Raw genomic sequence first — 24,084 nt, forward strand, 5'->3', positions numbered from 1 at the left:
CACACATACCTCACCTCATTCCCATCAAGTGCTGTGAGCACACAACACCAAAATATAACCCATACCAACCCCAGGCTTCAGTCTGAAGATGGGCCCCCAAACTGGCATTGCTGCTTTGGTGATTAGATAATAGAGATGACCTTGGAAGGGTTTTCAATGGCCTCTTGCTTGAGCTTAGCAGGCTTTGGTCACGCTAAGTAAAAGTGATCTGATTGTTTTCATAACCTTTCCTGCACCAGAGATTGTGGGTCCTTGGAAAAATATCCTTTGAATCTACTCTATTTTTATTCTCTTTGACTTTTAGGGAGATAAAAACAGCACTTGCTACATAAAAAAGAATTCCCCATATTGATACTCTCTGTTCACATAAGAAGGGAAAAAATCATTACATAGTAAATACAAGGAGGTTTTCAGAAAGTGGGAACCTCCCCGAGGTCACTGTAATGCCAAGTAAAGCACTTAGTATCGTGCCTGGTGCATGGTGAATATTGCAGCTGTAGGGGTTAATACCTACAAAAACTTTATCCTAGGCAAAGATTGTTCCTGTGTTCCTGGTGCCTAGACTTAAACTTCCTAGAAGTTAAACTGTTCTTTGTAGAGATTGCTTAACTCATATCAGAAAATATGACTTCTGAGTCTTAATTTATGGCCTTTCAATGTATATGGTAAACTTTGTTTATAACCAAGCCGAGAAATGGTACCTATTATTTACATAGATGTAAACACTACCCCACAATTGCTTTAAGAACTTAATTTAGCGATCAGTTGCTAATCATTTTTTATTTCTTTGCCAACTATCACCAGATAGGTTTGTTTACGTGATTCCTTCTCTTTCCTTCCCTTTTTATTGGCCATATTTCTATTTGCAACTCTTATGTACATTATTCAATGCTTTAAGTACTTTTCAAGCAAATCTGTACGCAGTTTTGTATCCCCCAAGATACATAAAGTTGGTTATGATAACTTCTAACTGCATTGTGCATGACCTTTGTAAATTCCTTGGCATTGAGGCCAAATTTCATACTAGTCTTTAGCTCCACAGTGCCATCACAGGGCTTGGTGTGCCGCAGACACTCAGCGTGTTTGTGGTGATTGATTAGGTCTGGCTTTATGGCCTCTTCCTATAATAGGAAATGCTGCCTTAGAATGGGTCCCATGATTGGCAGTATCGGGAAGACAAAGGTCTTCAACAGGAGGTTTTTACCCAAACATTTTTAAAGGACACTGTAAATTAGAATTGACTGCAAATGGCCACCCACCACTTTTAAGAACAGGATGACCCAGGCCTAAAAAAATATAGTGGCAAACATTCCACATTCCAAATGCAGTCAGAGCCTGGGGGAATTAAGGGTATGACAGGTTCTGCATTTAAAAATGAATGGGAATGTTAAATTTGAGTACCAGGTGGGCACTGATTTCTGAGTTATTTGTACCACTTTTGCCCTTATGTGAAGCATAAAACAGGCTGGCAGTTGACCAGAACCCGCAGCCATGCAGAAGAGACTTCTTTGCATAAGTAACAGAAAACAAAGGCTGATGATAGTCTTGAGGTCTGTTACAGCTTTATAAATGAAAGGGAAAATAAAATTGTTGAAATCATAGGCCTGGGGCCAAAAATGCTGACAGATATTTACCAAGTTTGGGTATAAAAATGGTCTGCAGTCCTAAAAAACGTCTAAATCTTTCAAAATTAGCCAGTTGACTTTTCAGATGGTCATTCGTGTGTATATTTCACACACTGCCATCCTTATTCCTTCTAGTGTCTGAACACTTCCTGTCCCCCTATGATATTGACTGCAGTTTGGAAACCAAGAAGGAAGTGGTCCAATGCATGGGCTCCTTCCAGGACGGGGTAGCTGAGAAGTGTGTTGATTATTTCCAGAGATTCCGACGGCCTGCTCATGTGACTCCCAAGTCGTACCTCTCCTTTATTCAAGGCTATATGCTCACATATGGAGAAAAGCGTGCAGAAGTGCAAACCCTGGCCAACAGGTAAGTGTGAAGTTCGGATATAAAGTTGTTTTAAAGCATTGGCTCTCAACGGGGAGCAAATTTGCTCCTAGGGAGCATTTTGCAATGACTAGAAACATTCTTGTTTGTTACAACTCAGGTGGTCGGGAAGGGGTGCTGTTGGCAGCAAATGAGTAGAGGTCAGAGATGCTGCTAACATCTCACAGTGCACGGGATAGCCCTCTGCAGCAAAGAATCAGCCCCAAATGCCAATAGTGCTGAGGCTGAGGCACCCTCCTCTCAAGCCTATTCCAAGGATTAGTCCATGATTGCTAGGAGCTTTGTTTTTGCCCAGTAGAATAAAGTGTTGCCAAGTGTTCATGTGACCTACTACTTGCTATAATACTGAATGACATAATGGCGTAAATAGAGAATTCAGACTGCCTGCCTCCCTCCACTCGTCCTTCTCTGGAATGCTGACGTTCACTGCCTAGAGAATACCCTGCTTCACTGAACTCTGTTCCAGATTTCACTGCTCTGCCCAGCTCTCTTCTGAACACCTATAGCTTCTGCTTGGATATGGCCAGAACCAGCCAGGGATGCTTCATAAGGGACCCTGGGTGGGACATTGGACTGACTGACTCTGAGGGCCCTGGTCTTTGGGGTTACATTATCTCAGGCCCAGACAGGCAGCATCCCTTTGCAGGGTGGTTCTGATGGCTTCATTCCTTGATTTGTTTCATTCCTTAATCCCAAATCTTTCTTCTTTTAACTTAATTGGTCTTTTTAACAAAACAAAACAGAAGTTATTTATTTTCCTTCCTCCAGATTTGGGTTTCAAGCATTTGAAGTCTCTTGTCATTTAACTAAACTTCATTAGGCCTGTTTCCTTCATGATACAGATTCTAGACCCACGATTGTTCTTCATGTTGTGCAGCGTTGTAATGGGTTCACTGTCCCACATGCGGTGTGTGAAAAACATATGGACGTGTTTAGTTAGGCATCAACCCTGGATGCATATTCTTTTCCTCAAGCCCTCTTGGATTTGCTATTTGCACAGACCCTCATTCTTCAAATACGACCATTGCTGTCTGTGTTAATGAACCAGTGCTTGGAAAACCACAAATTTTAACCATGGCTTGCTTGGATTTTAATCCTAGAATGAATACTGGATTGGAAAAGCTAAAAGAAGCCTCAGAATCTGTTGCAGCCCTGAGCACAGAACTAGCAGTGAAGGAAAAGGAGCTCCAAGTGGCCAATGATAAAGCCGACACGGTGCGTGGGCACTCACACGTGTGCCACATTTGTTTTAAATTCCTGGTAATAAGTGTTAACGATGTATGCGTATTCACTGAGTTGTCACCGTGAAAGTACAGATTATTTCCAATAGAATCTAATACTCTTAATCTCACTGGGAAACGATACCAGACCAACTCAACAAATCAAGGCAAAAATGTGCATTTTCAGCCTGCCAAGCTTTGTTCTGTGAGCTTTTTTCCCCTTCTATATTGAATTAGGTCTTAAAAGAAGTGACAATGAAAGCGCAGGCCGCTGAGAAGGTCAAGGCTGAGGTACAGAAGGTGAAGGACAAAGCCCAAGCCATTGTAGACAGCATCTCTAAGGACAAAGCCACCGCTGAAGAAAAACTGGAAACCGCAAAACCAGCTTTAGAAGAGGCAGAAGCAGCCCTGCAGGTAAATGTGTGATATGGCAGGTGTCAAGTTCAGCGCCTGGGAGGAGGGCGAAGGAAAACGAATAACAGCAAGGAAACGCTCTAGTGCTCTAGACCAAAGGTCTTCCCTAGAACTATTTCAAGGAATAGTTTCTGCAGGGTGATGTTATTAGCTCCGTGTAGATATTGCTTTTGCTACTTCGCATCTCATTTTCTTCACTCCTGAATGATGGGCAGTGTCATAGATTGGCGGTCAGGAGTCCTGGGTTCTCATTTCCACTCTGTCACCAATAAGACATGTGACATTGGGAAAGTCACATAAAATTTCTAAAATAACATTTCTCTCCTCATTCATTGAGGACCCTGGCATGGGTCTGTAAGAGACAACGTTCTCTGACTGTATCTGTGGATTTTACCCAAATACAGAGCTGCTGACCTAATGTAGCCTGTAAACGGCAGGTTCTGAACAGGTCCCAACTTGCGTGGCAATAGCAGAAATGGCAAAATTAGGAAGGAGGTTGGATTCTGAGAAAATATGATGAGTTTAGTGACATAGGCCCCACCTTAAAGAGCTGGTCCAGTTTCGAAGGCCCAATTGAAGATTTCTGGGGACTCGATTGAAGATTGCCTTTACTTCGGTCTTACTCAGCTACTGCCTTATGTTATTGATTCCTGGTCTAGGAAATGGCTGGAGAAATGAAGCCCTGATGATCTGCCCACAGCTAATTCAAGTTCTAGAACCCCCACTAAACATGCCTCGTTACTTGACAATGCAAGCTTTTTTAATCGCTTCTTTGGCTCACTGCCTTAGACACTTCTAAATCTTTTTTGATCCAAGTTGAGTCTTTTAGTTTCCTGAGCAATATATAAATATGAGTTTCTACTCTTTTGAGATAATGAAGATATGGCCGCCTCCTTTGTCCCTCCAACTTTTCACACTACTCTTACTGTGATGTGTCTTCACTTACTGTTTCTGTCTTCCTCCTTTCACCGGCTAGAGTGTGCTTCTTCATCCTCAAAGCCCCGTGGGGTCTTCAGTCTCTTAGACTGGTGGACTCCTCATCTCCCCCCTGCCTGTTTTTAAAAAATCAACTTACTGTGGTATGACTGACATGTAAAAACCAGGACGTGTATACTGTATACAACTCGGAAAGTTTGGGAATAAATATATACCTTGAAACCATCCCTAACTTCAAGCCCATTGACATGTCCATTACCTCCCAAAGTTTCCCCACTGCTCCCTTTAATGCCATTGTTGTTGTTATTGTTTTTCATGTCATAAAAACATTTAACATAGGATCTAAAATCTACCCTCTTAACAAATTTGAAGTGTATAATGCAGTATTGTTAACGATAGGCACTGTGCTCTGTAGTAACTCTCCAGAATTTATTTAGCATAATTGAAAACCATCAGCTCCCCATTTTCTCTTCCTGACAGACCCTGACAACCACCATTCCACTCTCTGCTTCAATGAATCTGCCTGTTTTAGATTCCACATGTAAATGGGATCATATTGTTTTTCTATATTTAGTTTACTTGGCATAATGGCCCCTAGGTCCATCTATGTTATCTCACATGGCAGTATTTCCTTTATTTTTTTTAAGGCTGAATAATATTCCATTGAACATAGGCACGCCACACACACATATGCACACATGCACACACACACGCGCACACACACACACACACTCCCTCTCTCTACACATGTATATCTCACATTTCTTTCTCCACTCATCCACTGATGACCACTTAGATTGCTTCCATATATTGGCTACTGTAAATAGTGCTGCAGTGAACGTGGGGGTTAGATATCTCTTCGAGATCCTGGTCTCCACCCAACCCCCTTTTTGGGGCATTTTGGCTTCTGACTGTGGGTCTCTGATCAATAGAAAGAAGACATTGATAGTGTAAAGAATCTTTTAAATCTTTACTTAACTCATGATACCCCATTGCATCATAGAAAAAGAGCCTATGGCATCTTAGATCATGCTTAAAGGTGTAAATTTTCCCAAGATTTAAAAGGCTTAGCATCTTTTCTGTATTATAAAATATTTTTCTTTATCCTCCTAATTTCATGTTCTCTACCACTAAGATATTCCACATAAACATCAATGCAGAAATGTCCGGAAACAGGGGTAACATGATGGGGTGTATTGGAGAGATTTTCAATAATTTCCTTCATTGGTTCTGCCTCCATTTTATTGCTTCCTTGTGGGCTTTTGAAATCTTGAAATATGGTACTACCAATTTATTCTAAGAAGTTCTAGATCCCCTCAAACTAACCTTTTGGCATCAGGCCACATAAATCTATACAAGAAATAAGGTAAGCACAAAGAATATTTCTCATCCTATCTCAAAACTAATCTGACTCCAGACAAACAAACAAAATACCTCCAGATGTTAAATAACTATTATATTGCAAGCATGTCTAGGAAATTATGTGGCAGTCACACTGCTTTGTCTTCAGAGAAAAGAGGAATCCAATACTTAGCTGAAATAGGTTGAGCTTTAGACATACCTCTCCCCCCAACTCCTTTTACCTGGGCACCCAACATAATTGAGCCCAATTCTGTTAGACAATTTTCCCTTTTAAAGCTAAAGTAAAATCAGCATGTCCGGCTCCTTACATCCTTTACTTAACATTTATTTACAACATTTATTTGACCCTACTTTCCCCACTGGCTGCTATTATATTTCTCTCCTTTCTTTTATAGCCACATGTCTCATAAAGATCTGTCAGCTGTTCCTAGCCCTTGAACACAAATTCTCTTTCACTTCCGGTTGTCTTGCGTCACAAATACGCATCGACTGAAACAAACATTTCCAAAGTATGTAGTTACAATCCGAAATTCAGTGGGGGTTTTTTTTTTCTTCATTTTTTTCCCCCAATCCTCAGAGAAAAGGTTATTAGCTTTGATACCAAGGTCTCTGGTCACCTTCCTTTGATGCAAATGCAATTAAGACAGAAGGTTTTCAACATCTGGAAGGAATGAGTATACACTATTTGTCCCAGAAATAGGACCGTATCAGATTCTTATCTTTAGAATTTTTTCCCATACTTATCCCATAAAGTGTTTAAGAGACAGAACAGTTATTAGCAACCACAGTGGGTCTATCTGACTATTAAATAATTTACTCTATCAGAATCTCCATGATAGAAATGGAACAGGACTTCTCTGAGTTAGTGAAATTCGTATTGCTTAAGTTCCATCATTTAAAGGTCACTTCCACTCAGAAACCTCTAATTATTCAGTCTGTCAGCCCTGGGGCTACCTGCTTGTGTCGGTCCACTGTGACAAGTCTGGGTTGCTAAAGAGAGAGGCAGATTCTTGCCCAACATCACTAATGAGTAAAAAGCACTGCACATTCTGGAGTTTTCCTGGGTTAGAATTCCTCATATCTCCTTGAGTGCTGAGTTTTCTTTTTCTTTCAGATCACACCCCCCTTTTCTTTTTCTGACACAAAGTGGTCTGTACAATTTTGGAGAAGTCACAGCTCCTTATCTGCTCACCAATATTTCCCTCACTGTCTCTCCTCTTGCTGTCAGTTTGAATTGTAGAAGTTTGAACTTTCTGGGACATGCGTTTCTTTGGGATTAAATATGCATCTCAACCTTATGACTGCATCTAGCTCAAATACGCTTCCTTTCCTCTGTCAAAATAGCATTGAGAGATTACAGGTTTGTCCACACTTTCTCATCTGAGATTGCACGATGACCTCTTCTCCTCTCACAGACTATCAAGCCATCGGACATTGCCACTGTCCGCACATTGGGCCGACCACCACACCTCATCATGAGGATCATGGATTGTGTGCTGCTCCTGTTTCAAAGGAAAGTCAATGCAGTGAAAATTGACCTGGAAAGAAGCTGTACAATTCCTTCCTGGCAGGAGTCTTTAAAACTCATGACCGCAGGAAACTTTTTACAGAACTTGCAGGTTGGTAGTTCAGTAACGTTGGGATGACAGGGGACTCAGACTTCGTTAGAGTATCTGAGTCCTTTAATAGAATAAGTTTCTGAAAAGATTTTGCTGTACGTACACATTTTTCCTTATTAATTTTTTTGCCATATTTATTGAGGTAGAATGACATAAAATTCTATATATTAAGGTGTACAACTTGATGTTTAGAGATCTGTATACACTATGAAATAATTGCCACAGTCAAGCTAAAGTAACCATGGCCTCACAGTTACCATTTTCTTTTCCTTTCTTTTTTCTTTTTTCTTTTTCTTGTTTTGTGGCGAGAACACTTAGAAAATTTCAACTATACAGTGTTGTTGACTCTATTCTTCTTGCTGTACCTTAGGTCTCCAGAACTTTTTCTTCTTGTATCTTGATACTCTGTATGCCTTGACCAACATCTCTCCTTTCTCCTCCCCCATTCCTGGCAACCAGCATTCTACTCTGCTTCTGTGAGTTTGACTATTTTAGATTCTATGTATAAGTGAGACAGGCAGGGTTTGTCTTTCTGTGTCTGGATTATTTCATTTAGCACAATGTCCTCCACAAATGGCAAGAGTTTCTTATTTTTAAAGCCTTAATAATATTCTACTTACATATATTGAACATATATTTAAGTATTTTTTCAGAGCAGAATTTTCTTTTCCAAATATAAGACATTAGAGCTTTAAAAATAAGCATTAGATGGGGTGCCTGCATGGCTCAGTCAGTTAAGTGTCTGACTGCGACTCAGGTAATCATCTCACAGTTCATGGGTTCAAGCCCCACATCAGGCTCTGTGCTGACAGCTCAGAGCCTGGAGCCTGCTTCAGATTCTATGTCTCCCTCTCTCTCTCTCTCTCTCTGCCTCTCCCCTGCTCTCTCTCTCTCTCAAAAATGAACAAATGTTAAAAAATTAAAAAAAAAGCATTAGAACCTCTCCTGATAGATTGTAGGCATACTAAAACATCATCAGTGACCTATTTCAATAGAAGTTTAAAAAATCATTTTAAGAAAGCAAGACATATGTGCATGTATTGTATACATATGAATACAAGTATATGTGTATTTATATTTTGCAAGTCTCAGTAGTAATTTTTTGAGTAGTAATTTGCATGCTTTTAATTTTGAGGTAGAACTTACATATGATAAAATGTACAAGTTTTAAGTATACAGATTAATGAATATTTACACATATGTATACCTGTTAATGAACACTGAGATCAGGATTTGTATTTCCAGACCCCGGAAATCTGTCTTGTGTCCCTACCTCGTCAATAACCTCCCCTAGGGTAACTATTATTCTCATCTTTATCCTGATAATTAATTTTGTCGGTTTTGAAATTTACATAGGCGAATTGATATCACGTGACCTCCTGTGTTAAATTCTTTTATTCAACAAGTCTTTGAGATTCATTCTTATTGTTGCAAGGACAGTATTTCATTCTTTTTTTCATTGCTATATAGCGGTTCAGTATATGAAGCAGCGGTGTGTGCTAAATATTTAAAAACAACTGGTTCTCTGGGGAGAAAAAAAGGAAAAAAAGAAAAAGAAAAAGTCTGATTTGTAGTGTTCGCCAATTTCCATGGCATAAGTATCGCTACAATGGCCAATTGCAAGCTAGCGAAATGATCTTGCTGAATGCAACTGGGGGAGAGGTGTGTAAGCAGTATCGTTTCCCACTACGTAGGTACAATGGATATAAATGCCCTCAGAAACATAGATAGTAAAATGTAGTAATGTAAGAGAATGTGATTACTTTCATTGTATATTCTTTTTGTTGTAAATAACATTTGTCTAATTATAAGTTTCTATAATTTAACTTTTAAGAACAGTTCTATTTCACAACCTATTTGCAAAACTCCTAAACATTTAGTAATGGTTTCCTATGAGCTTGTATGAGCCAGCACAGTGTGAAATGCTGTAATATGTTTCAATTTATTTGTCCACTGTACTGTTGATGGGCTTGGGGGTTGTTACTAGTTTTTGGCTATTATAAATAAAGCTGCTGTGAATATTGGTCTACGGGCCATTTGGTGGGTGTATTTGAATTTCTATTGGCTCTGTACTCCAGGAATGGAATTTCTGGGTCTTACGTTATCCTTTTTAAAAACAGATGGAAATATTTTTGATAGAAGTATAGTTGACTTACACTATTACATTGATTTCAGGGGTACAACACTGTGATTGGACAACTGTATACGCTATGCTATGCTCACTACAAGGGTAGCTACCATCTGTATACATTTAAACAGCTTTATAGATAGTGCCAAAGAGCTTTCAAAAATAGCTGTGTCCTTTTACACACCCACCAGCAGTGTGTAAGTTGTTCTACATCTTAACTATTTTCTACTTTTCACTATTCTGATGGGTTTGCAGTAGTGTTTTATTAATGTGGGTTTAGTTTGCATTAGACCTGGTAAGTAATGATGCGGAGAATCTTTTCAACAGTTTATGAACCTCTTGGGGATTCCTTTGTTAAGTACCTGTTAAGGTCTCTTGTCTGTTTAAATTTTTGATTGATGTGTAGTATTTCCTTATAAGAAACATGAGTAATTTGTCATTTATATGTTTGCAAATATCTTCTCCCACATTCTGCCTTGGTTGTTCATTCCGTTAAGGGTGTCCTCTGATAAACAGACATTCCTCAGTTTGATGTAGCCCAATTTATCAATATTTTCCTACGAGTGCTTTCTGTGTTCTGTTCAGGAAATCTTTGCCCTCCCTCTAAGGCAGAATAAGTGTTTCTATGTTTTATTCAAGAAGTTTTATTGTTTCATCTTTCATATTTGGACCGTGACACAACTAATGGGGAATACCAAAGTCACATCTGTTTCCAAAGCAATAACCTTCATGCTGTCTTTCATTCAGTTTTCAATTCCGCATGCCCAAGTGTTGTGAGGCTAGAGCGTCTTGTGAGGCACCTTACAGCAGCTGTAACAGTGAGCAGCTTATGAAACTGGTGGCCATACAGACTTGTCCCAGATAATTAAAACGTGGCACTCTATGACATAAGTTGTCACCAAGAAGGAGTCACAGGTGGTGATGAACTCTGAGCATATGTGAAATGACAATGGTGACCGAAGAGATCAAGGAGTTTTCACAGAAAAGTGCAACAGTGGCGTTGGACTTCTCATGGGATCTTGGCAGGTGACTCCAGGCTCCTGCCCTATGTGCCTGGTGGCAGGGCCACTGCTCTTGGAAGCTTCCTCACCATTTGCCTTTTGTCGCCATTGCCCTTCTGCTGCTCCCAAATATTCTTCTGAGTTTTCTTCTGCCTTCATCATTTCTCCAGGCTCATAGAAGAAACTTGCATTGGAGGTTGCCTGAATGAGAGTGTGTGTGCTCCGCCCTGTACCGTGCATGTTCTGTGGAAGCTTTGATTTATAGGCGCCACATTCCTTTCTACTTGGAGAAATCGAATCATCTTCTTAAAATTTTTTTAATGTTTTATTTATTTTTGAGACAGAGAGAGACAGAGCATGAGTAGGGGATGGGCAGAGAGAGAGGGAGACAGAATCCGAAGCAGGCTCCAGGCTCTGAGCTGTCAGGCCAGAGCCTGATGTGGACCTTGATCTCATGAACCGTGAGATCATGACCTGAGCTGAAGTCAGACCCTTAACCGACTGAGCCACCAAGGTGCCCCTACTCAGCTTCTTTTAGATGTCAAACACCACTCGAGGAAGGTCCAGTTTCATTGTTTGGCCAGTCTTCTCTTGATGCAGGAAGGCATTCTTAATCCACTTATGCTACTATTTTTGAATCTTATCCCTTCAGAAGCTAACAGTTCTTTCATATTCTGGATAATTCTATGATTAAAAATTAATTCATTGCTCTCAAGGCCGAATGTCCAAGTAGTTACCTTCGTATTTCAGATGAGTTTAATAGAACCTCTGTTTGAATGTATTAAGCGTTTAGTTGCTGCTAAATGCTAAACATATTTTGTCTGCAGGCTGAAAATACCAGAGTGTATTTGTTTTCCATTATGATTTTATGGGCTTACAATCCACCTATTTAGGATTAATGACATGAACGTGTTATTGCTTTGGAAATTTTAATAACCATGTTAGTATTCATCGCCTAAATAATTTACTCCTTCCCTGGATCCTGGAACATTTATTTAGGGTTGGTATCTCTTGTTCACAGAAGATAAAGAATGCTCCGACTTCTTCGCTGTCACTGCTTCCTCTGTTCTCACTTTCAGGACTTTTGTCCAATATCCTGAAATGTCAACAAAATACGATGTCGTTCATTCATTCCTTAGTTCAACAATTCCCATGGCATTGTGAGCACAATGTGAATGTGGCCTCACGGAAAGAAGCATTTTGACTTAATTTTACTCTTTTCTTTCATAGCAATTCCCAAAAGACACAATCAACGAAGAAGTGATAGAATTTTTGAATCCTTACTTTGAAATGGCCGACTACAACATCGAAACTGCTAAACGCGTATGCGGGAATGTAGCTGGCCTTTGTTCCTGGACCAAAGCCATGGCGTCCTTCTTTTCTATAAACAGAGAAGTGTTGCCTCTAAAGGTGAGCCCGCTCGCTGGAACTGCGTGATGCGCGCCTGCAAGGGCGCCCAAGGCCAACCGGCCTTGTCTTCTCAGAGTGTACAGTAACCTTTGGCCTCTGGGGTTATTGTACTCAAGTCCACAGGGAGGGCAAGGGACAGAACTGCCAGGCACAGGACATTTCTCTTCTCTGTAATAGCACTCCAGTTCAGAATTGTACAAGTCGACGCATGGCCATTCTACAAGGGCGCCACGTTGACTGTGGGCTGCTGGATGTTTTTCCTCCACAATGTTAACTTGGAAAAAAGAAACACAGGAAACCATAGCGTAGAATACCCTGATAAATGTCCTGCCGGGAATGTTACAACCGAGGCAGGGTTGGCACACCACTGGTGGCCGGTGTTGGTTGCAAGGTGTGATGTGGTATTCCCTCTCCTCTCCTTTACCTTGGGAAGGAAACTGAATGTTCTCTGTTCTTTAATGTGGTTTGAGAATATGCCTGTTTTCCTTCGAGTAATTGCATTTTTAAGCTTCATATGTGCACGCTCCCCCCCCACCACTGACAGTCTCTGGCAGATGCAGAGGCAAATACATGTTTGGAAAACAGACTACCGATGGCTCAAAGATCACACGTGTGGCCTGGTGGATTATTTCACTTTTGTGTGACTTTGATCTCTTTCAACCATCGACTGAAATCCACTTATGTTTATAAACTACCCAAGGAGCTTAATAATCATGATAAAAATAATTGAGAGTGGAAAGAAGATAGGGATAGAGTTGCGAATCTGATTTTATTTTCTAATTGTTACCATACCAGAGTCATTTACTCAGTGGCTGAGGCCCCTTGGGGTCCTAGGGCAACTTAAAAGAACAAAGATTTACTTGGCTCAGAGAACTTTAGAGGATGTAAATGATGTCATTTTGTCAACATTATGAATTTGGGAACCATTTGAAGATTCCAGCATAGCTTAAAAATGGACATTCTGATATTGACGAATTAGAAGCACCATATCAAGCGCAACATACAGAGCATCCTTTGCAAATGTTTCGAGTGAATGAGCATACAGTGTCTTTAAGGGAATTACTGTTGAATGCACGATGGGTAGCTTTCGTTGTAATTGTTTTTTAAACAAAATGAACTGAAGTCAGTAGCACATAATGGCCATTCTGAACAAGGCTTGCATGAGAACAATGAAATCCCCTCCTCAATTCCAGTACAATTCAGCCTCCACCCGGTCCCAGGACAATCCAGATCACGCAGTAGGAAGTGAAGACCGTCACGAGGGGGAGCCTTTTACTCGCTCCTAGAAACTCTGCTTTTCTTTCTGAGCAGTCGGTCCTGGAAGTGACCTCCTGAAGTGCAATGAGCACCCAGCCTCTGGGAGCCTTGAGCGTATCAGGTCCCCGCTAATGTTCAGTCCTGAAAATAACTGCAGTTACAGAGAGCCTCTGTCTGTACCGCTTAGGGAGACGGGGAAGATAGAGGGAGGGAGTGCTGGTTGTCATCCGGGTGAACATGTGAAGCAACACAGACTGCCGCCTCTGACTTCATGTGTCCCCGGAGGGGCTTCACCCGTGAGCCCCTGCTTCCTGAATGAGGACAGATTAAGGACACTTTCCTTCATTGCCAGCTGGAACCTCCTCAACATTGAGCCATGATGGAGACCCTGGGGGGCTGCTTTCCTTTATCCCGCAATCCCTGTAGACGGGCTAAGTGACCTCTCGTAGAGGAAAACTTAAATACCGGCTACAACAATGGTGATTTAGACTCTACTCAATTTAATGATAATGAGATTTCTCCTTGAAAACCATGAATATCAGTCCATATAAACAGAATGTTTAAAAACAGTAGAGCCTTAGATATTAAACTTGGACAAAAATATCTTTTTTTTTAAAAGTTTATTAATTTTTGAGAGAGAGATTGTGGGGGAGGAGCAGAGCAAGCGGAGGACAGAGGATCTGAAGCGGGCTCTGCACTGACAGCAGAGAGCCTGATGTGGGGCTCAAACTCACGAACCATGAGATCGTGACCTGAGCCAAAGTCGGAACTTAACCGACTGAGCCATCCAGGGGCCCCTCTTTTAAGCCACCGCAACAGGTGCAGTTTAGAGCTGACCTGAGAAAAGAAATGATCCCAAGAGTGAGATCGTTTCTAAACTGTAGTTGTTAAGCCTGTCATTGTTTCTAGTAAGTAATGGAACTTTGAATTTCTCTTAAAGAATTATTCTGCCAAAGTTTGGGAGCCTGAGGTTTCCAGATAGGAAAATGATTTTACTTCCAAAAAACTTTTTCAAGGTAATCTTTCCTTCTGAAACACCCCAGAAAGAATGTGGCCCTTATAGCAGATTACCCCATTAAAGTCAAGTTTAACATTTTGGAGACTTAAAAGGAAAAAAAAAATTGATTTCAAAAAATTAGTTAAAACGTCTAAATTCCTGTATGCATGGGCTATTTTCTACATCTCTTTTGCTCAAATTGCTTTTGAATATGTCTTTTGAGTCAAATGTAGTAGCTTCCTTAAAACATATACTTTTGATTAGTCACAGCTCAAGGTACCAATCGTTTTAAGGAAGGCGAACGATACATGAAAAGCACAGCAACTACATCAAGATCACCACGACTCACAACATTTATTTTTAGTGAATAATCATGTTCCATCCTTTATCTTGGTTTAACATTCTCATCAACAGTGAGGAGTCCTACTAGGCAGATGCTTCTTAATATTCTGGTTTTTCTTTCTCTACAGTTCTTAATATTACAATGTGCTATAAGGTTCCTATATGCATTAAATATTGCAATGCTCTCATCTCAGGACTGGCAAACTCTGGCCCACAGGCCAAATCTAGCCCAAACCTGTATTTGTATGGCTTGTGAAATAAGGAGAATTTTTACATTTTTTTCTTTTTCTTTTTTAAGTTTATCTGTTTTGACAGAGACAGAGATAGCATTAGTGGGGGAAGGGCAGAGAGAGAGAGAGAGAGAGAGAGAGAGAGAGATTGATTCCGAAGCAGGCTCTGCGCTGCCAGCACAGAGCCCAACGCACGACTCAAACTCACGAAGCCATGAGATCATGACCTGAGCCAAAACCAAGAGGCGGACGCTTCACTGACTGAGCCACACAGATGTCCAGAATTTTTGCATTTTTACATGGCTTTGAAATAAGTGCCTGAACAATAGCCTTGATTTTGCCTCTTACCCAAAATGTCTAAAATATTTACTATCTGACACTTCAAAATTCTCTGACTTCTAGTGAATTATAATTTTCTGCTTAGAAACATTTATATCAAGTCCACATTAAGGTTTGATCTTGACTGAATGCAGCTTGAGGAGACTCTAGGGGTAGAACAGAGAAGAGATAAGAGCACCGCCGAGTTCTGCGACTCTGGGATGGTGGCGGCTTGGTTTGCTGCGCATCCTTCACCTTGATGTGTCCTGTGCAGGCCAACTTGGTGGTGCAGGAGAATCGCTACGTCTTGGCCATGCAGGATCTGCAGAAGGCCCAGGCCGAGCTGGACGAGAAGCAAGCAGAGCTCGACGTGGTGCAGGCCGAGTATGAGCAGGCCATGACTGAAAAGCAGGTAACTGTCCTGTGGCCTGGGAGGGACCTTCGTACACCAACGTGGCTCTTGTAAACCCTGTGTTCCTTTGCTGCCTTCTCTCTCCAAGGGTTTGGTTCCCAGAAGGGGTTGATTTTGCGTAGACACGATACATATACAACATATAATCCCTCACTAAGCCCTGGAGTTTGTTCCTAACACACGCCAGGGACCTTGGTGAGAGGTCAGGATGGTCAGCCAAGATAGGAGTAGGTTCTGGAACATAAACATTCTGAGTCTCCTTACTGATGGCAATGGCACAGCACCTCATGAGGCACTTCCTGTTACGGTTTTCAAATCCTGACCTCCCGCTTCATCTCATTTAACCTTTGAAACAATTTTGCAAGGGATGCAAGGTGGACATTTTAATTCTCACTTTGGAGATAGGAACTGAGGTCCAGAGGCTGGCTCCGGGTCTTGGGCTGGACAGTCTGGACTAGACCTTGGCCTTCTGGTGTCCACTCAAGGCCTCTCTGCTGGACCTATGTGGCTGACCACATGGCTGCATCCTGATGGCCATCTACCGTCTTCTCAGCCCGTGCATACTTTGCAGCTGGAGGACCTTTCAGAATCTGGGTTCATACATTTCTGAGCCACTAGGCATTAACAACTTCTTTATCTTACTTATACTAATTCCAGTTCCACTGGGGACTCTTTGCGGCTGGAAATGCAGGCAGCGTTAATGCAGACCTAGTGTAGCTTATGCTACAGAGCTCCTCACTTGTCCAGGCTTCTAGGAGCTGGGGTTCCTGGGATTTGTAGTGTTTTAGGGGAAGGGAAACCGGGTTATGACTGGCAAGCATTTGTGTATAAGCATAGAGAAAATGCCTAGAAATTTCAGAGGAAAGGCACCAGAGTTTCTAAGTCACCAGGACTTTGTAGTGATTTTTTTCCCTCTCAGTCTAAATACGTGTTCACTTGGCTGTTTTGTATTTGTAAAAAAATCTCTAATTGTCTTCTTTTTAAAAAAAATTTTTAAGTTTATTTGAGACAGAGATAGAGCAAGCAGGGGAGGGGCAGAGAGAGAGGGAGACAAATATTCCCAGGCAGGCTCCATGCTGTCGGCAAAGGGCCTGATGTGGGGCCCGGACACACAATCTGTGAGATCATGACCTGAACCCAAACCAAGAGTTGGACACTTAGTCCACTGAGCCACCCAGGTGTCCCTCTAATAATTTTGTTAAAGTGGACCCCCCCCCCCAGATTATATAAGCTTCTGGTCCCATAAAATCTGTATCTGCCTCTGATAAATCCAGCATTTGTTAAATAAGAGGTAGATTCACTCTGTTCTTTCCTTGATGATTTTCTGGAGTTTCCTCCTGCCCCTTCTCAGTCCTCTCTTGTCAGGATTGAGATTCCTGCTCTGGTAGTCCATTCTCTTATGGGAGTCCCAGCAAGGGAACTTCGATAAACACTTCAGTTTCACTATATGCAGAACGAGTGATACTTTTGCTTAAAGATAAATCGCCGGAAAGCAAAATAAGAGCTTTGTAGAAATTTTAGAGAAGTAATTATGTAACCTATTTGGGTTTGTTAATTATGCTCTGTGAGGTTCACTTATCATAATATAAGGAGACAATTAGCATCACAATTTGAAAGCGCCTACTTCAGAAACTATGGGGAAGGCATACTCACTTCTACCATGTTGGACCCTCACCTATGCTGGGAGATGCTACTGAATACACTAAAAATATTTTACGCCTCATCTTATTATGTTTCAGTTGTAACATTTTTGCATTAATTCATTCAATATGCTTTTTTGGTTTTGAGCATCTGCTGTTAGGACCCTACAAGACCTGCTCCCGTAGAGGTATGGCTCTGACTTGAAAACTTGTTTCAACAAATGTCAAGCTTTTAAATTAAAAAAACACAAAATCTGGCTGTGAGCGTATCTACCTCCCACATGCTGGAGTGAATCTGACCGTTAGTCATTTTGTGGCTCCTTTCTCCTGCATAGGGCTCCTTGAGAGTCCAGGAGGCTCACAGGCTTATGGAAGGCAGGGAGGGCAGGGCACCCAAGCCCACAGTTCATCATGGTCACATGGATAAGCTCATGACTCAGGCCTGTGTGTCCCCTGAAGAAGTGTGTGCCCTGCTCCTCTCTGCACAGGGCAGTGCCTTTTGGGGGACCCATTTCCCTAGGCCCTCTGGACAGCTAGTCACTCTCTGGGAGTACTAACAGACAGTGGGCTGGGACACTGCCCAAAGAACCCAGGGGATTCTGCTCCCTGCCCCCGCCAAGCTCGGGGGTGGGGGGGGGGAGCTGCTTTAACTCTCATGAATCTGCTCCTCTCTCTTCCCTGTACCCTCATCCCCTAAAGGAGTGTGGGGTCCCAGAAAAAAAAAGCCAGAGAGGAGGGCCCTGGCCATTTTCTTATTTGGCCAGTTGGGAGTTGGGATGATGAAATTCAGGAAGACAACCTGATCTTTTTTTTTTTTAAAGTTTATTTATTTTGAGACAGACAGAGTACAAGCAGGGAAGGGGCAGAGAGGGAAGGAGAAAGAGAATCTCAGGCAGGATCTGCACTGTTAGCGCAGAGCCCAGCCTGGGACTTGAACTCTTGAACCGCGAGATCATGACCTGAGCCAAAATCAAGAGTCTGACACTTAACCAACTGAGCCACCCAGGTGCCCCAAGACAACCTAATCTTAAAAATAGCTTTTACATGAAAAGTTTGTTTCAAAGGGAGGCAGAAATAAGTGATGCAATGTCATACTTCCCAGCTGATATCTTTCTTCTTGGGGAGAAACAAACAAATATGGGCCATATAGACGTGGGGGTGCACCCCAGCTGGGTTTTAGGTTTTCTGCATTAACTCTAGGGGGAAAGGACTAGAGCAGACTAGAATCCCAGAGAACAAACTAGAATAAATATCTTGCTTTTGGAAAACACTGTATTGGGTTGTTATTACAAAAGCAACTGGTGTTCCTTGTGGAAAATACACATAGGTAATCCTGGAAATGAACTCTAAAAGTTCATTTTAGATAAAGAGCAAAGTATTTGCTGTCTGAACATATTCCTTGATTTACATATGTTTTAAAAATATGTGTAAAATATAACATTTAAAAATATAATTCAACACATAACTGCTTTATAAGTTGAATTTTTAACTTAGTCATATATCATGAATGTCTTTCTTAGTTATAAAAATTTTCACAAGATAATTTTTAATGGCTTCAGAGTATTTTTATTCACTGGCACACCAAAATTTATTTAAATAATGCTCTATTTTATTAGACATTTAGCATATATAACATATAAGTATATACTATATTATGTGTAACGTATACATATGTTTTAAATGAACTTCAGTGACTGGTCCTGTAGCTAAATCTTTAACTGTTCCACTGTTACTTCATACATATAAGTTTTTATAAGTAGAATTAGCAGTTGTCTCCGAGAGAGGCCCATTTGTTTCTAAGAACCGAGCACTGAGTGGCCACAGCATGTGGAAGTCTGGCTCAAGTCTTTTATTGCCATGCAGAGCACCAGGGAGGGACTGGCCGAGCCAGGTGTCACTGGGATTTGTGAGCGAGCCTCAAAACACCACAGTCTGGGGATAATCTAAAGTTTCAGCTAAAGAAAAAGGAGATGTGGAGTTAGATAAGGCAATAATGGTGCTAGAATTTTAACATGAGAAGTATTCCTGATTTTCAAGCAAAGATATGTATTTTTTTTTTACTTTTCTTTGTGCTTTATGATATTAGTAAGTATGCTTGTATTTTATTTCTATTCTTATAGGGAAGTCATAAATGATGCAGATCTCTATTATCTCTTAGTTATTAACACGTGGGGAGAGTCTGACCCGTTGGCTTGGGACCCTACATGAAGGTTTATAAGAGACAGTCTCTGGCTGACACAGGCACAAAGGCACTGAATCTTATGCTTCCTAGGAAATAAATGGCTCCCGGGTCTCAGAAGGGCAGATAATATATAATGGTTTAAAATCATATTTTTGAGCCAGAGGCTGTATTTTTCTGAACATAAATTTCCTTCTGATTATGGCCCTTTTTAGACCTTGCTCGAAGATGCCGAGAGGTGCAGACATAAGATGCAGACCGCCTCCACACTGATTGGTGGCTTGGCAGGAGAAAAGGAAAGGTGGACGGAACAAAGTAAAGAGTTTGCTGCACAAACAAAAAGACTTGTAGGTATGTATGCAAGTTCCTTTACTGATCAGATTATATGTTGACCACGGTAGGGAGTTAGCAAAGTGGAACTTTTATCAGAATACAAACCAACATTCTAGTACTTCAAATTCCTGTGTGTGTGTGTGTGTGTGTGTGTGTGTGTGTGTGTGTGTGTGTATATGTGTGTGTGTGTGTGTGTGTGTGTGTTTGTGTCCAGATATTTCAGAAGGATGAATATCGGTCTGGCATCTATGCAACCCTGAGTAGATGTATTAATGACCTTCAACATCTTATCAGGTCGTTTTTCAATTCCCTTATGAGCGAATGGTCATACTGATCAAGGTCACTTTGAATGGAGGCTCTGTCTTCTGAAGTTGTGTATCTCTTAGACTCCAAGGTCATACTCTTACATCCAACAAGAGTCGAAATAATCTAGTGCTTGACACTAGCAGGTATCACTTGACCATTTGGACCCTGTTTAACAAGAAACCAACCTACTTCTTATTCACCAAGGCACAGCAACATGGTTACAGTTTGGTTTCTGGAAGTTAGTTTAAAAGAATGTTTGCCTTTGGAGTGCCTGGGTGGCTCAGTCGGTTAAGCGTCCAACTTTGGCTCAAGTCTTGATCTTGCGGTTGTGAGGTTTAGCCCCTGGTCAGGCTCTGTGCTGACAGCTTGGAGACTGGAGCCTGCCTCGGGTTCTGTGACTCCTCCCTCTGCCCCTCCCCCACTGGTGTGCGCCTTGTCTCTCTCTCTCTCTCTCAAAAATAAATGTTAATATTCTGCACAATTACAAGGCTGATTATAAAATACTTCAGTAGTGTTTTGTTTTTCGTTCTAGGGGATGTATTGTTGGCTACAGCTTTTCTATCTTATTCTGGTCCATTTAACCAAGAGTTTCGCAATCTGCTGCTAAATGACTGGCAGAAGGAAATGAAAGTCCGGGAAATCCCATTTGGAGACAATCTAAATCTCAATGAGATGTTGATTGATGCCCCTACTATTAGTGAATGGAACCTCCAAGGTCTGCCAAATGATGACCTATCCATTCAAAATGGAATTATTGTCACAAAGGCATCTCGCTATCCTTTGTTAATTGATCCACAGACTCAAGGGAAGATCTGGATTAAAAATAAAGAAAGCCGGAATGAACTCCAGGTAATTTGAGTTCAAGTATATTTATGTTACTGGTCAAGTTTTATTGTCTCTGATGAGCAGGAGTCCGAGAATAAAGAAATATTTGAAAATAGTAGAGTTGTAATCCTAATAGAGCAATAACAGATGCAAGCCTAAAATCTGATATTAAGATCTTTTCTAAAAATTGTATTTACATTTGTGTTGATCTCTACTAATGCCATCTTTCAAAGGTTGCAGACTCTTCTATTAGAGCCTAAAACTCTCCGTGATGAACAGAGCAGGGTGGAGTTCTATCACACTGAGTATACAGCACTTTACAAGGACACATCCTGATTTTTCCATTATTATTTATCACCAAATTGGTGGTGGTAGTGAGAAGACAGGTTGCACGGGGGAAGAACAGTTTGCTAAGGAAAAGGATGGAAACGGTTTAAGCTTTCTGTATAATTTCACCAAGAATGGGTTCCAGATAAGGATTTCTAAAAATCTCTGCAATAGACTGCTGGAGCACCATTTAGTATTTGTCATCTCTGCACCTTGCATCATGATACTGTGAAAGCAACTCTTGGATCCTGTTCCTAGATCACATCTCTAAATCACAAGTACTTCAGAAACCACCTGGAGGACAGTCTTTCTCTTGGAAGGCCCTTGCTTATTGAAGATGTTGGAGAGGAACTAGACCCAGCACTGGATAATGTTTTGGAGAGAAACTTCATTAAGACTGGGTCTACCTTTAAGGTCAGTTAGACCTATTGATAATGATGTGTAGAGCCATAACCATGAGGCCAGGTAAATGTGACATAGATGGAATTTTCTCAATAGGCAGGAATTCAAATTTGAGTCAGTGCAAGAGGCATTTGCTTTTCTCCTCTCTACTTCCTGAGTTGGGATTAAAGTGTTCAAAAGCAGTCCTTTTAGAGATATCTACTTCACTCGTGTGACAGAATCTGACTCCATTTTGATGGTTGACTGTGGACATGTTTCAAAACCCACCATGCCCCTCACCTTTGTGTCCCAAATCTGGGCAAGCTGATAAGAAAACCTGGGGTTCTCTCCTTTGGCAGTGGTGGGACATTCAAGCCATGCAGTCCTCTGTTCATGCCCTGTGTGGGGACTCTCATCCTACCCCTATGCCCTAGCCACCAGCTGTTTTTTCCTACTCTCTCAATCAATTTTTGGGACCTGTTTGGGAGCCTACCTTCATCTTCCCCCAAATCTCCATACGTGAGCAATAAACCTTTTCATTCCCTTTTGGTGCATGTGTGATGTCATCAGTCTTGACCTCTGAACCAAATTTTGGGTAAAGAATCCATCTCACTTCTGTGGTACGATCACACCACTTTTGGTGCAAAATTCTACATTTATGATATATATTGGTGCACATTGAACTCCCTCCCTCCTTCTTCCCTCCTTCTTCCCTTTCATCCTAGTGGTTTGAAGTCCTGTGAATGCCCAATGACCTCTTCTTTTTCGGTTTACAAATACCTCTAGTTACATAATTGTTTAAAGCAATGCTTGATCCTGTGCAAAAAAGGACATGGTAAGGTGCATTTGTTTTACTACTTTTATTTATTTATTTATTTATTTATTTATTTATTTATTTATTATTTTTTTAAGTTTATTTATTATTTTTTAAGTTTATTTCTTTATTTATTTTGAGAGAAAGAGAGAGAGAGAGTGAGTGATCAGGGGAGGAGCAGAGAGAGAAGGAGAGAGAGAATTCCAAGCAGGCCTGGCAATGTCAGCACAGAGCCTGATGCGGGCGGGGCTTGAACTCACAAACCGGGAGTTCATGACCGGGTCTGAAAGCAAGAGTCGAATGCTTAGCCAGATGAGCCACCCAGGTGCCCCGAACTTTATTTTTATAATAAAGGTGAAAGTTGGTGACAAGGAAGTAGATGTGATGGATGGCTTCAGACTCTACATTACCACCAAACTGCCCAATCCAGCCTACACCCCTGAAATAAGTGCTCGGACCTCTATCATCGACTTCACTGTCACCATGAAAGGTCTGGAAGATCAGTTACTGGGGAGAGTCATCCTCACAGAGAAACAGGTGAGTGAAGCGTGACCATCTCCTTTTCTGCATTGTGTTGTGATTCTTTCATTGGTGAGAATAGCATGATAAAAGTTGTAGTAGGATTGAGTCCCCCCTTTTTATTCCTATGTTCTTCCCTTTATTAATTTCCAAGTATCTTAGGTAATTACTAATCGATTAGCCCATATGTTTTCTCTGTCTCATAAATCACATTAATCAATTGATTTTGTGTAGACTAATGATGTAACTATGAGGCTGTCAGCCTCAGACTCGGCATCATTATTCTGGTCTTATTTTGCTTTATTTTTCTGAAGTTTGCTCTACTGTGAGTTCTACTCACCTGTTCACTTTTAGGTTTCCAGGATACAGTGAGGTTTTGCTTTCATTTGATTCATGATTATGCTTTTGGAATCTGAAATTAAACCTTTGTACCAGATCACACACCACATTCTCAAGTCTCATTTGTTACCTAAGAGAGCTCTGTGTGTGATCTGACATGACACACATCTGGGGCCTCAGAGCTTCACGGAGTGCCTTTTGGAGGCTGCTGGCTTAGTTATGCTCTGCTAGTATAACTCCGTATCTGTTTTCTCTACCTCTGTTTTGCGGAATAACTTCATGAGGAACAAAAAATGGCCACTAATTGCTAAACTTCTTTGTTTTGAGTCAGTATTTTCTCTAGGGAGCATGTGAGTCTTACAAGAATCTAGAGGGTTTCAATAGGACTGCTTTAGTAAAACCGTATGAACTCTCAAAGTTGCTGTTGATTTTCTCCTGGGTTCAATAGCAATGAGGAGTCTAGTTTACTTTATAGCGCTTTCTACACCGACCTAATGGCTTATTTAGGTTAAAATTATTGGCAAAATCTTTGGAATCTGTCCTTCACATTATTTTGATTATTATTATTTTTTTTTTTGTATGTTTCATGCTTGGTCTTCTGAGTCCTGTATGTTGATCTCTTTCTTTTTTATGTCCATCCTCCTACCCTTTTCTTTTCTTTTCTTTTTCTTTTAAAAATACTTTCTTTTTATTTTTTAGTGCATAGTGCATAAATCATAGAGTCATATGGTTGGAAGTTGCTTAGAGTCATATGGTTGGAAGGTT

The 24,084-nt window shown here is 41.0% G+C and overlaps 1 protein-coding gene across 1 annotated transcript in view; it reads left to right on the forward strand.

The window, feature by feature from the left end:
• The window catches only part of DNAH5 (dynein axonemal heavy chain 5), a 231,275-nt gene that overhangs the window by 159,489 nt on the left and 47,702 nt on the right, over positions 1-24,084 (forward strand). The window contains exons 56-65 of the mRNA XM_047077331.1: positions 1,761-1,992; positions 3,111-3,225; positions 3,468-3,644; positions 7,358-7,561; positions 11,921-12,100; positions 15,519-15,656; positions 19,691-19,826; positions 20,647-20,963; positions 21,525-21,680; positions 22,816-22,998. Of these exons, the coding sequence (XP_046933287.1) occupies positions 1,761-1,992; positions 3,111-3,225; positions 3,468-3,644; positions 7,358-7,561; positions 11,921-12,100; positions 15,519-15,656; positions 19,691-19,826; positions 20,647-20,963; positions 21,525-21,680; positions 22,816-22,998 (1,838 nt within the window). The remainder of the gene's footprint in view (positions 1-1,760; positions 1,993-3,110; positions 3,226-3,467; positions 3,645-7,357; positions 7,562-11,920; positions 12,101-15,518; positions 15,657-19,690; positions 19,827-20,646; positions 20,964-21,524; positions 21,681-22,815; positions 22,999-24,084) is intronic.

Source organism: Lynx rufus, unplaced genomic scaffold, assembly GCF_022079265.1.
Source record: "Lynx rufus isolate CCGP_SWC_20201006 ecotype Redwood Valley unplaced genomic scaffold, mLynRuf1.p SCAF_1, whole genome shotgun sequence".
Classification (NCBI taxonomy): Eukaryota; Metazoa; Chordata; class Mammalia; order Carnivora; family Felidae; genus Lynx; species Lynx rufus.